This window comes from Spinacia oleracea, chromosome 1, assembly GCF_020520425.1.
Source record: "Spinacia oleracea cultivar Varoflay chromosome 1, BTI_SOV_V1, whole genome shotgun sequence".
NCBI lineage: Eukaryota > Viridiplantae > Streptophyta > Magnoliopsida > Caryophyllales > Amaranthaceae > Spinacia > Spinacia oleracea.
The window spans coordinates 131,135,949-131,149,010 of NC_079487.1; the positions used below are offsets into that span (position 1 = coordinate 131,135,949).

General features: G+C 36.2%; 1 protein-coding gene across 3 annotated transcripts; it reads left to right on the forward strand.

The window, feature by feature from the left end:
* Window positions 1-219: 219 nt before the first annotated feature.
* LOC110804122 (uncharacterized) lies at window positions 220-11,725 on the forward strand. Of its 3 annotated transcripts, none has more exons than XM_022009693.2 (13): window positions 220-770; window positions 3,386-3,538; window positions 4,335-4,544; window positions 4,628-4,717; window positions 4,861-4,977; window positions 5,172-5,441; window positions 6,025-6,184; window positions 7,418-7,495; window positions 8,629-8,729; window positions 9,508-9,678; window positions 9,955-10,029; window positions 10,153-10,260; window positions 10,899-11,725. In XM_022009693.2, the coding sequence occupies exons 1-13, from the start codon at window positions 375-377 to the stop codon at window positions 11,235-11,237; spliced, it is 2,268 nt and encodes a 755-aa protein (XP_021865385.1). In that variant the 5' UTR covers window positions 220-374; the 3' UTR covers window positions 11,238-11,725. The 3 variants fall into 3 exon arrangements, with proteins under 3 accessions (XP_021865385.1, XP_056684766.1, XP_056684763.1); XM_056828788.1 differs by lacking the exon at window positions 220-770 and adding an exon at window positions 1,688-1,718 and having other exon boundaries at window positions 3,399-3,538; XM_056828785.1 differs by lacking the exon at window positions 220-770 and adding an exon at window positions 2,433-2,487 and having other exon boundaries at window positions 3,399-3,538.
* The last annotated feature ends 1,337 nt before the right edge of the window (window positions 11,726-13,062 follow it).

Below are 13,062 nucleotides of genomic sequence, written 5' to 3' on the forward strand. Positions count from 1 at the left end.
AGTTAAATTAATAAATCCAGTTTGGCCGGTGAACTTCCCATTCTATATGAGTTAATGACCACATCCACATCTCTCACAATGTCACACATCGGGCACATTTTTTTTATCAAAAAAAAAAGTCACACATCGGACACATGTCAGTAATTAATAGGCCAATTCCCTAACCAAAAATAAATCTTGCAACATACACTCCTCTCTAAACATGCAACACATCCTCAAAAACACAATAGTCAAGAATAGTAGAAAAAACGGTCCCGCTCACTCGCATAAATTCACTACCTCTCTTTCAAATAGAATCCATTCTTTTCCCTTCATTTCAACAATCACTACTACCTGTCTACCTTCTCGTCTCCAATTTTCTCTCTCCTCAAAAAATGGCGGATGATTTCCAGAAATCAGTACAACTCGGCTTGAAGCTCTCAAAGCGCTTATTCTACGGCAAAGACCCGTCGATGAAGCCGCCGCAACCTCCGCTGTCGATGGATAAGTCGTCGTCGGAAGATCAATTTCTCCCGACGTCTCCGATGGTTTACGCGGTGGTTTCTAACCCTGCGGTGATCGATAATCCCGACATTAGGAGCTATCAGCCGTACGTTCATGGCCGCTGTAAACCTCCGGCGTTAATTCCGCTTCATATGTACGGAATTGAAGTTGAAGTTGATTGCTATTTGGATACGGCGTTTGTTAGTATGACTGGAACTTGGCGGTTACACTGTGTTGATGGAAATAAGAAGTGTGATTGTCAACTCGCTATTCCCATGGGGGAGCAGGTAGTTTACTCTCTTGCCTTTTGTTTTTTTCCGTTTGGAATTTTTAATTTTTCATGCTATGAATTGTTGTTTGGTTTAAGGAAAATGACATACGCATCCATATTCAATATTCATCGCATAAAAGCTAAAAATAGAAATACTAATCATCATAAACTTTATAAGAGGGACATTGATCTAGGTGATTTTATTTAATATTGCTAATAAGTTTAGTACTTCGTAGGTACTGTATGAGCAGTGTTTTTAATTTGTTCATGTGTGTCCAGGTTAAACGAATGGGTATTGTACTCCCCTTGTCACGTTTTATTTATATTATTTGATCATTTTTATAAGAGTTTTTGGATTAAATAGATTAAGTAAAATGAGACGGAGATGTTATAATTTTATAAAAAAGTTTGTTACGTGAGTATATTTTATGCCGATTTTATAAAGACCACACTTCTTTTTTACACAATTATACTCAAAATTTATGGGGACGGCGGTGTACGGTCTTCCGGCGAGGGACGAACGTGTAGCGGCTAGCCGGCTATGGCTTGGGCCTTAGGAACGTCTTGTGGAGTAATTGAGTAAATAGCATAATAGATATTTTGATCTACCCATTGAATAAATAGTTACCAGATTCTTGAATGGTGTGGCACTGTGGCCCTTGAGTGAGGTCTATTATTGTGGTGGATCATTTATCATATTGCTCATAACGTCCATTAATCTAAGAAATTATTGGTCCTTAGAAGATTATTGGGTCCTACATTTGGAAAAATTAATTTCATGTCTATGTATTAATGGTGACACTGTACAATAGTGATAGGGTTTGAATGATTGTAGAACTTTTTATTTTCGAACAAGAAGAAAGATGGAGTACTTCTTTTGGAATAGTGTACAGAGAAGTGAAAGTTCTCAAAAGAGGTCATTGAGTAAGAAGTGTTATCATTGTGTCAATGGAAAGAGGTCTAGGTGAGCCCCTTGATGGTAATATGGGAATCGTTACCATCACGAAACTTCTCTATCATATCATATTATTAGGTGTCAAATACTTATGTATTTTGTTTGTATGGACAAGTTTGATTTTCTGTGGATCGCTGCGTTTCTAGCTGAAGATGCAATTATTAGTAGATTTTATGATTTTATCAGAAAATCTATCTGATATCTGCCATAGTAGTAATTTAAGTAGGTAAGATAGAAGGATGTAAAATCTTTTCATTAAAAATAAGAAAAGAAGAAAGAATTTAGCAAAGAGCGGAATATTCATACAGTATTTTGGGTTGCCCCTTTTGCTGTTGATAGGATTTTGATCCGATTTGAGACAGAAATTTATCGTCTAAACCTAGATATTTGAATGTGGTCCTTATAGTATTAGTACCTAACAATTTTGGCATATTTAGGCCTTCTTGTATAGGCAGTAGTTCAGTACAGTTATTTATTCAAATGGTCCCCGCTAAGGATAATTAGGTGAAGCAAAGTTTTCAAACTTTATGGCTGATGAAGATGTTTGTGGCACATTTTTTCTAGTGAACACAAAGTTGGGCCGATTTGGTAGTTGCTTTATACTCCATACTGTATTAAAATTGATAGATTGATAATATCGCTGGTATGGACAAGAACAAAACTATAAAAAGTACTGTCATTCTTATCTACTCGTAGGAATCTAGGATGCTGTAGTATTAGCTTTTTTGTTGATTCGACATGGCACAAGGCGATCTTAGTCGGGTTTTTACCTTGGAAGGTACAGTGTGAACTATTATCAACTTGCAAACATCCACTTACTATAGTAATTTTAGGCAGAAGGTAGCTGAACATTTATATTTAGGAATTAAGATTTTCATTTTGTTCCATTTGTATCCATAATGGGACCTGAATTTCTTGACTGGAGCCTAGTATGTGGGTATCTTACTGCCAATCAGGCTATGTGGGCCTTCCAATACCGATATGTCAGAGATCCAGGATTTGTTTTGTCAGTTGTCCATGCTCCGGATGTTTAGGTACAGTTGTCAGACTTTGTGGCTAGACGGCTAGTGAACATTTTTGTGACACAATTTCTCAGGAACAATTCCTTCTGTGGTTCTTCTGTTTTCTGTTAAAAATCTTTCATAGCTCTAAGTGAAATTTGTTCTATCTTAATATAATATGAGTTTTGAAATTAGACTTCACTTAACTAATGGTTCTGGTTCTTGAGTAGATCATGCCATGCCTGGCCATGCATCTGACTGAATGAGTTAAATTTTGTGGCCATTCAGGTTCAAAACAATCATATGTATTTGCGACAGTGTTGATGCTTCGTTTTGACATACAGCTTTTTCCTCCTTAGATTATTTGATAGAATGACTGTTAGCAGCTGCACCGTTGCAACATTATATGACAGCTTTTCCCCTTAGTTATCTGGAATACACACACGTAGTCTAGTTCTAAATTATACTGTATATACTGGATATATCACATTGTTCAAATTTGGATCTTTGTACTCCTTACCATAGAGGAACTATTATTGGGTGGTTGTATCTGTGTTTTGTTAAAGCCCTTGTTAAACTTTTGTTGCATTTCCTTGCAATCGTTGTTATGTTATATTTCAAGATTCAATAGTATTTGTTTTGGATCTCTCAAGCAAACCATAATTTGGCTAACAGGGTTCAGTTCTAGGTTTTGAAATCGAGGCTACTGGAGGTTCGTATCTTTCTCAGTTAGTCAAAGTAGAAGATGCAGCAGATTTGAATGGACCATACAAAGATGAATATGGAGGCTTCCTGAAGCCCAATGTTTTCACTTTGAAGATCCCTAAGGTTTTTACTTTCTTTGCTTCTAGTGGTTTTAATGTGGCTGATAATATATCCTCTCCTTTTTAATTTTGTACTGAATAGTAAAAATGATTCTTCTCTAAGGGCTGGAATACTGGATGCCTGCTTAAGAGAAGTCGGTGAAAACTGTGTCTGCTAAAAAGCTTTAGCTTTGTTTCTGTGGCAGGGGTTAAAGTTCCTCAACTTAAGTTATGAAAAGGAGGTGTAAAAGTAATGGAAAAGAAAGAATTGGACTGTATGCTAGTTGTCCTCTGAAAGATAGCAATTCTTTGATAGTTTTCTTGGATACAGCTATAATAAAAGGAGTATTGAGCTTGTTAATTGTAATGCTTTAAGACAATCACAATTCTCTATTAAAACATTTAAGTTTTCACAGTGCAAACATCAGGCAAGAACTTTGGTGAGAGGTCAACCAATATTGGCATTAACTGAGATAATGCTGTAAGCAGTTACAAAAGGAGTTGACATATATTGAAAGAGTCTCATTCAAAAGTACGCTTATATATCTGCAAAATCTCATTTATCTTGGCAATGCAAAGTACCACGAGTCAAGTTATTCTGAATACTAGAGGCATTTGTTAGGAGGAATTCTACATTCTATATAAAGGTGACTAGAAGAAAAACCTGTTCCACTTTTTAGGAAGGAAAACTGAAGTAAAAAGATCAGTTGATGTATACGTATTTATTATGTGTATATTACATTAATTTATCTTTTCACCAAAAAGAAAAATATAAATTTTAGTGTCTATTAGTAAATGACAGATTTTATTTGTTATGCAAGGTGGAAGGAGGATCTAAGATTTTGGTGAAAGCAAGGTGGTACCAGAGGTTATTATACGAGAATGGTTGGTTCGTGCTGAATTTGCCATTTAGTTTTCCATTGTATGTCACTCCAGGTGGGAAATTTACAAAAAAGCAGAAGATACTTTTGAATGTCAATTCTGGTACTAGTGCGGAAGTTCAGTGCAAAGCTGCCACTCACCCGTTGAAGGTATGCTTGTCTAGCCCAACATTTTCATTGTATTTCTTGACAATTTTTAATTTTTTGTATCTTTTATGGTTATTTGATTCCAGGTACTGAAGCGTCAGGTTGGCAAATTTGGTTTCTTGTATGAAGAAAAAGTCGATACCTGGTCACAGACAGACTTTGAATTTTCATATTCAGTAAGGCATTATACTCTCACATTCTTGTATAAAATCCTGTTTCTAGTGTACAACCGTACAGATTTTACGGTGTTGTACATATCTTGAATGATAGGACACCCGAGTTTCATGCTTGTTCAAGCTGTGGATTTCTTTCACTCCAGGTCCTTTCCAGTGATATACATGGTGGATTTCTTTTGCATTCTCCTTCTTCAAATGATATTGATCAAAGGGAAATGTTTTCCTTTTATCTGTTCCCTGGAGAAGCCCAAAATAGAGAGGTCTGTTTTCACTGTTCATCGCACATGATCCCCTCGTTTTGTATTTTCTGGTCAATCTCATTTTCGATTTTGTTAATCTCTTACAGACGTTACCATGTTGGTTGCCTTCCACCTTTACAATGTCTGATCTCACTAATATTTGAAGAACAAATGATTGTGTCATGTATTTATGCATTTTTTCTTACATCTATTAGGTCTTTAGGAAGAGAGTAGTATTCCTTGTTGATATAAGTGGTAGCATGAAAGGAGCTCCTATTGAAAATGTCAAGAAAGAAATCATGGCATTCCTGTCAAAGTTAAATGAAGACGATCTCTTCAACATCATAGCTTTTAATGGGAATAGTCACTCATTTTCTTCATCAATGGAACTGGCAACCCATGGAGCATTACAACAAGTCAGTGAGTGGATCAATATTAAGTTAATTCCAGAGGGAGACACAAACATTCTGCTTCCTATGAAGCAGGTTCGTAGTTTTTCTCTTGACATTTTTTATTGACTAAAAGTAGCCTATTTATTTTCAGCATGGATTGTTATTTATATTCTTTGCATTCGCTGACAATGTGTCCATACATATAAGTGATTGTAGAATGTAGATACATATTTTCTCCCTGTGAAGCAGCTTCATAATTTTCCGTGTTACAAATTTGATTGTCTACAAACACTGTTTCTGCAGTATCCCAGCCTAGCTTGTATCACTATTTACAATACACTATGGTGATGATGTTCATACATCATACATGAATTAGAATGATCATTTAATGTTGTCCATAACCAGCAAAACAATCTTTCTTATAGCAAAAAACCCAGTTATGTCTCTTAATCTGACCTGCTGAAAACTTGAAAAGTAACAGGCCTTTGGTTACAATGTTGTACTGTAGTTTCTGAATGAAGGTGGTGTTGTTTCTTTTATTATATTCCTGCTATGCCTGGTTGATTTACGACAAACCCGATGGTATTTTGTAAGTTTTTTATGCATATGTGTCCTAATGTATGGATGCGATTCTACTTATTTGTATTCTTACTGTCTCACCTGTTGGCTTATACAGGCTCTAAAAATGGTGTCACATGAAAGCAACTCAATGGCTCATATATTTCTTATTACTGATGGCGCTGTAGAAAATGAAAGAGATATTTGCAATGTTGTGCAAGATTCTTGTGGATCAAAAGGAAAATTACCTTTTCTTCGAATTTCTACCTTTGGAATAGGTAAGTGTTTACTTTTTGTAATATTGTTGAAAGCGGTGCAGTGTATAGGATATTTTTTTTGTTTTCTCCTTTTCAGGTGTTGGGGGGGGGGGGGGGGGGGGGGGAATTGAGATGGAAATTACAGGGATTGTTTGGTATTAGCTCTAGGGGTTCAATGAAGAATTGTTTTGGTTTTTGTTCTGTAGTTTTGATAAAGTTTATTAGTAAAAAATAAATAAAAAACTATGCATGCATGATCTCCAGTTCCCGTATCTGAAGTTTGAACATGAGCAACTTTGTTCTACTTCTATGTATTGGAGATCTGTTCTGATGATATGCAGTTTCACACCTATATGAACTATGAAGTGTAGGGATGTCAATGGGGCGGGGCGGATGCGGATGTAGGTCCCTCCATCCCCATCCCCACCTAAAATTTTCATCCCCATCCCCGCCCCATCACCCATGGCGGGTACAAAATTCATCCCCATCCCCGCCCCAACGGGTGTAAGCTAAAATCCATCCCCGCCCCGCCACCCAACTGGGTATCCATCCCCGTCTTATCCCCGCTTCATACCCGCGCTAATACCCGCCTAATTTTTCTTATTTAGCAAACATTTGCCATATATACGGAGTAATTAAAGTTAACTATAGAAAAAAATACCTTATGACTAAAGTAAACTATATAATCGAAAAAAATACTCGTCATAACAAAAAAAATCCAAACAAAAAACATAAAAATCTCACCTAAATTTATATTATCACCTAAAGATGCGAATAAATCCAAATTCACCCCATCACCCATGGCGGGTATAAAGCGGGGCGAGTGGGGATGGGGCGGGGCGAGTGGGGATGGGGCGGAGCGGGCGGGGATGGGGCGGGTTCAACACAAAATCCACACCCGCCCCATCACCCATGGCGGGTACAAATTTTATACCCATCCCCGCCCCATCACCCGCCAAATCTACCTCCATCTCCGCCTACTTGGGGCGGACGCCGTCTCCCGCGAAACCCGCCCCACTGACATCCCTAATGAAGTGCTTGTTTCATGAGCCGAGATATCCCAACCCCTGAGTGTCCCTTGCCATGTTTAAAATTTGTGATCGGCTGTGGTTTCTTGTTCACTGTATATCCAATTAATAACCTATTTTCCAATTTTGTTACTTAGTTTCAATGTAGGTTTAGTCTCTCAGATGATAGCTTTAGCATTCTAAAATATATTTCAGGTTCATATTCATTTGGGGTGTTACTTTTCAGGATCATATTGTAATCACTACTTCCTACGAATGTTGGCACAAATAGCTAAAGGCCATTATGACGCTGCTTATGATGCTGGTAAATTCTTGTAACTTTTATTCAGGCTTTGCTTCTTTGTTGTGTGAAGTTCTCTGTTATATTTTTTCATAAATTACAGTTCTACATGAATATACAATTGTGTATTTGTGTCTGTCCATTTTTACCTCTGAACCATATATTGATTTTGTAACTTTTCAGAATGTCCATGTTTGCTGGAGTGCGAAAAGCATGTGTCAATTGAAAAAAAAAACCACTAGAAATACAGTTTCTTTGTTCTTTTGTGACACTGATGAGTAAATAACTAACGGAAGAAAACCCAGATTGAGCAAATTGACAAATATCCATCACGGCATCACTACTTGCAATTTGAAATAAGTGCCACATATGTATCATTCTGTTCTCTCTTCACCATGCAGCAATCTAGGACTTTGGTGAGTGAACAAAAAATTGTGTAATGGTAAAAATTCATGATGTAAGCGAGGGGAGAAAAAGAGAGGAAAGAGCATATGCATAATTTTATCAGTTCTACCAAAGTGAACAGGCTGTTTAGATATATCAAAACAGGGAATATATTCTTTTTGGTGCATTCCTGTGTTAGGTTCCTAAGAAGAGATGAGGCAATGTTTAGCCTTCTGCCTACCATTAGTATCTAAACCTTCTGCTAATTCATCAACAGCTCAATGTTATTTTCCATCATTTCTTCTCCTTTTATTTTTTTAAGTAACTGCAAAAAATATATCCTCCACTGACAACACTTATGTTACTTGGACTCGGGTACTAGTGTCAGACACGGGTACGTGTCCAAGTGTCGGACTCGCCTAAATTGTGAAAAATTTCAAGGATTTAAGTCGAAAATGAAGTATCGGAGTGTCGAAGATCCGACACGGGTACTTGAGGTAAAATGAAGAGTCGGAGTAACATAGGACAACTCTGAGTAGGAAATCCTAGGAATGGTTTTTTCTTCTAGCACTCCAGGTTCTAAATTGAATTGAGTTTATATCGGCCATTTCCATTTTGAAGCTTTACCCTGTGTTATTGTGGAAAGTTTGCGAGTGAATATTATCATTACACTGGGAGCATTAAAGCAATGAAAATTCATCTACTGTATAGCATTTCCCAGTAAAAACTGATGGAAAATATGTATAACTGAAATCCTTGTTGCGTTATGGCAGAATCTATTGCTGCTCGACTGCAGAGGCTTTTCACAATGTCTTCACAAGTAATTCTTTCAAATGTTGAAGTTGATGCCTTAAGCCATGATCAGTTACCCACGGTAAGATATATACTTTACGTTTATAGTTGCGACAGCTAAAATTTGGAATTTGGGATGCATAATATGCCTCATAGGAAACGGCAAAGATTTCAGCTGAAGTCGTTGTCAACACTGCGTTATAGGTCTTTCCATTTATTGTATAGTTATATTGTAGTGATTTTGTCTGGAATATTTATGTTGAAAATAATTCTGCTGCTTGACTGTCCTGAAATTAGTACACAAATGCAGTCTGCTGCACTTATGTGGGAGGGATTGACCATCATGTCTGTTACTGCGTAAGCTGGTCCTACTTATGTTGGTGATTCAGGATATGTAAATTTTTTAATTGTTGGTACTATCTGTGAAGCCCTATTTGCCAGTTTTGTACTCTCAAGGACCTTACATCAGAAGTGCCCTTCCCTGGCTTGCTACGTTATGTGCATTCATTACGTTCTGCTTTACGTTTAGCAGTTACAAAACTTTTAAAATAATTAAAATCCATCAATTGATGTTAATGTTAGAATCTTCTTTATGTATATTCTTGTTTATCATACTGAATTGCTCAATGATCCTTCTCCAAAGATGTTTTGTGTAGCTGGACATTGATGAGGATGCAGGAAATCTATAATAAAACGTATCAGTATCATTGATAATAGAGATGATAGTCATGTTGATTTAAATTTGTCTTCATATTCATGTGTAAACCAATTATAGATACTGGTTGATGAACGACGGTAATAGTTTATTAGACAGAATGGCTTGTTTCTTTTTTACAATTTCTTGTGCTTACTTTGTGCAGTTATATCCGTCTACGATTCAAGACCTTTCACGTGGATCTCCAATAATTATATCAGGAAGATACGAAGGTAAGCTACCAGAGTCTCTTACGGTTCGTGGCACCTTGGCAGATATGAGTAACTTTGTGACAGACCTCAAAATAAGGAAGGAAAAAGATATACCTTTACACAAGGTAATTTCATTTTTACTTAATTCTCAAGCAAAAAGATCTTTGGTTTCATTTTCACATTCATGTTGCCTATCCCAGTCTGTCCCCTTCTGGTAGATAGCAATTTTCATGTCCTTGATTGTTTTCTCCCACTTTGTGCCTTGGTGAACCAAAGTTAGGGACTAAGGAACCATATATTCATGATGTCATGCGACCTTTCAGTTTGTGACCCGGCAATACAAGGTATTTTTTTGGGTGTATCTCCTTCTAAATCTGTTTTTGTTGTTGTTCTCATGGTAGGTATTTGCAAAGGCACAGATTGATGCACTAACTGCAAAAGCATGGTTTACGGAAAGCAAGGAAGTGCAGAAGCAGGTTAGAATATTTATCTATCTGATTATTTATTATTTATTGATATATCTATGGTTACCTTATCAATTTATCATAGCTAAATGTTAACTCATTTAGTTCTGGGTTTCTCTCTGAGCTTTCCTGTAGGTTGCAGAGATTAGTATGCAAACAGGAGTCCCATCTGAATACACTCGTATGATTCTTTTCCAGACAGATGAGTGGAATCAAGGACTAGATGCTATCACAATACAAGGGGTATGTATTTGGAAGAGATTTTGTGTTTTTAAACTTCTCACATTTACAATGATTATTTGTGATAAATTATCACCTAATTTATCAGGCACTTTGGATAAGCCACCTAAAGTATATTTTTTTCACAGTGCAATTACGGATCACTCTTGCAGATTTTTTTTCCCATGCTATACAGATTTTAGTCTATTTTCAATGGATTTATGACTTAATATGCCTTTCACACCCCTGTGCAATTCTATATAAATCATAATGCAAGTATTGCAAGGCATAATTTTGCTGGATTTGTCTCTGGTATGAGTCAAACACCTACCATTCTAAGTTGACCTCAATTAAACCCTTTTTGTTTTTGATACTGTCACAGATACACATTCATTCACACACTCATAAAAGCTGAAGCATATGACTTTAAAGTTTAAATTAACACATCACTTGATCAACTTCAACTTGATAAGTCTTCGTTTTACTGCTCTCTTTTGCTTTTCTTACCTTTTTACTGGGAGGATTGTCTCATGGTGTTTACAGCGAATCCTATTGGCCATTGGAAATGTAAAGCTCATTAATGCCAAACATGTTTTACTCCAATTTAAACCATGATCTGTATTTTCTCATACAACTCCTGGTTCCTTTTGACATCTAAACAGAAGGAAGCATATGACAAGAGTAGTCTGCAGAAGATGATAAAAAGTCAGAAAATAATACTATTGCAGATTTTGGGCGTTGGCTTTGGGGATTTGGAAAAAACTGGTGAAAATTTGCCTCCAGGAGTGATAATAAAAGTACCTGATGCAGCGGAGTTTATAGTTAACGCAGCTACTGGCTACTGTGGCAAGCTGCTTGATCGGTTCTGTTGCATGTGTTTTATACGGGCAATGTCTACGTTGAGTGATCGGTGTGTAATTACCTTCTCACAGATATGTGCTGCTCTCGCATGTTTTCAGTGCCTCGATTGTTGCTATGATCTCTGCGACAGTTGTTGCTAGCTCTAGACCAAATTAAGCATAATGTATGTGTAACAAATATGTATGAGTACGTGTATGTTGTGACTTCGTTCGCGAATGACTATAAATTCAAGAGTGCCAGCCTTGGGATTCTGAGCTCAGCCAATTAAAGGGTGGACTATGAAGCTCCACAAGCTGATTTAGAATTGCTACTTTGGTGCATAGTTAATTCTAGTACCTTAGTTACAAAGAAAAGAAAGAAAAAGAGCTCAGCTATTGAAAGGAAAAAGAAAAGTAAATAGTACTCTGTTAAAATCCCAAAAAATATTCCTAGTTAAGTTTAATTACATTGATATGTTATGATCCGAGTGAAGTGTAAAAGATGGGTTAATGAGGTGCAAAGATGTGCATTTCTTGAAAGGGAATTGAACGACAAGAAATTGGATGATTGTGAAGAGAACATTGTTTGTGATTCTGGTCAAAAGATGACCTTGTGCATTAATAATCTATATCATTCATACTTATTGTGATTGAGTTTGTAGCCTATTGTACTTGAGTAGTTCTAAATTTAGAAGTACTTCCTTTGTAAGTGAGAAGTAAATACATAGAGGGCTAGGGATTGAACTTGAAGTTGCAAGTCACGGTTGGCAAGTATCTTGGTGGAGAATATAATCTCCTCCTCTCATTATCTTATCATTAAAAGTGCAAGTCGATGATAGAAGAATCGGGTTGGGAGATTAGATTGTTGTTAAAGAGAGGATAATATGGTACTGGATTAACCCCAAAACTGATTATTCTTGAGGCGACTCTATAAGAGCATGAGCAACCTTGACATTACACCAATGTCAAGTACAACTTAACCCAAGTCAAATCCTTTAATGGTGACTGTTAATTGCTGTTAAGTTCTTAGTTCACTTGACATGGGTCACAAAGCTGTCCCCAGGTCAAGGCTTCAAGCAATGAAATTTTGGTGGAGTGGGTAATTTTTTTTAATATTCTATTTTGTTATTCACTGGCTTAAAGAACAAAACATTTAAATTGTTTCTATAACTTCTTCTGATAAACTTGTTGATCCAACTATACAAATAGCCTTATTTATTCATATACTGTAATTGATTTTTATTAATAGTTATTTTATATTTTTGTCAAAAAATATATTTTATACCAATAATAAATAAATAATTATGATGAATAATAGCAATAATAAAAAGAAGTTGATAAAAGTTACCAATCATAATATTATTACGGTAGTTGTTAAAAATTATCAATTTTGAAGGAGAGAAAATTTGATGTGAGAAATGTAAAATGTAGGTAAGAAAAAGTGGTGACCTAAGGTCAAGATTGTAGGTGAAGAGAAAGGGTTAAAATAAGAGATATATCAAGTTAATGGAAAATGAGATGGAAGAAGGAGAAGCATGATAGGTAAATTGTTTTACATTTGACTGAGAGTCAAAGATGCACATGGCCTAAAGTACTTGTGCTATTTTATTGGAGAATTGACTGGTGTAAGCTTGGCTAGAATAGTTTCGGCTGTAGCGGCTTAAACTAAGCTTGCCTTTGTTAATTTTGCTATTTGTGCTTTGCTTTTGTTATTTGTAGGGGTGAAAGTTCGGTTTTCAGTTTGGATTAAGGCCAAAACCGAATTCAAACCGAACTAATTCGGTTATCATTTTTTGAAATCGAATCCAAACCAAATAACCTTTTAATCCAAACCAAACCAAACCGGATTTTTATTTTTCAATCTAATACAAATCATAAAACCGAATTTTCATGGGCCTTTTATTTGGGCCTATATTATACATGTTTTTAGCCAATTTTTGGGCCCTTATTATACTTTTTAGCCAAGTTCGGTTTATTTGGTTTTAGT

Coding starts and splice junctions, on each gene's coding strand:
- LOC110804122 (XM_022009693.2), top strand. CDS start 375: ATGGCGGATGATTTCCAGAAATCAGTACAACTCGGCTTGAAGCTCTCA. Junction 8,730..9,507: donor GCCATGATCAGTTACCCACG/GTAAGATATATA, acceptor TACTTTGTGCAG/TTATATCCGTCTACGATTCA. Junction 9,679..9,954: donor AAGATATACCTTTACACAAG/GTAATTTCATTT, acceptor TTCTCATGGTAG/GTATTTGCAAAGGCACAGAT.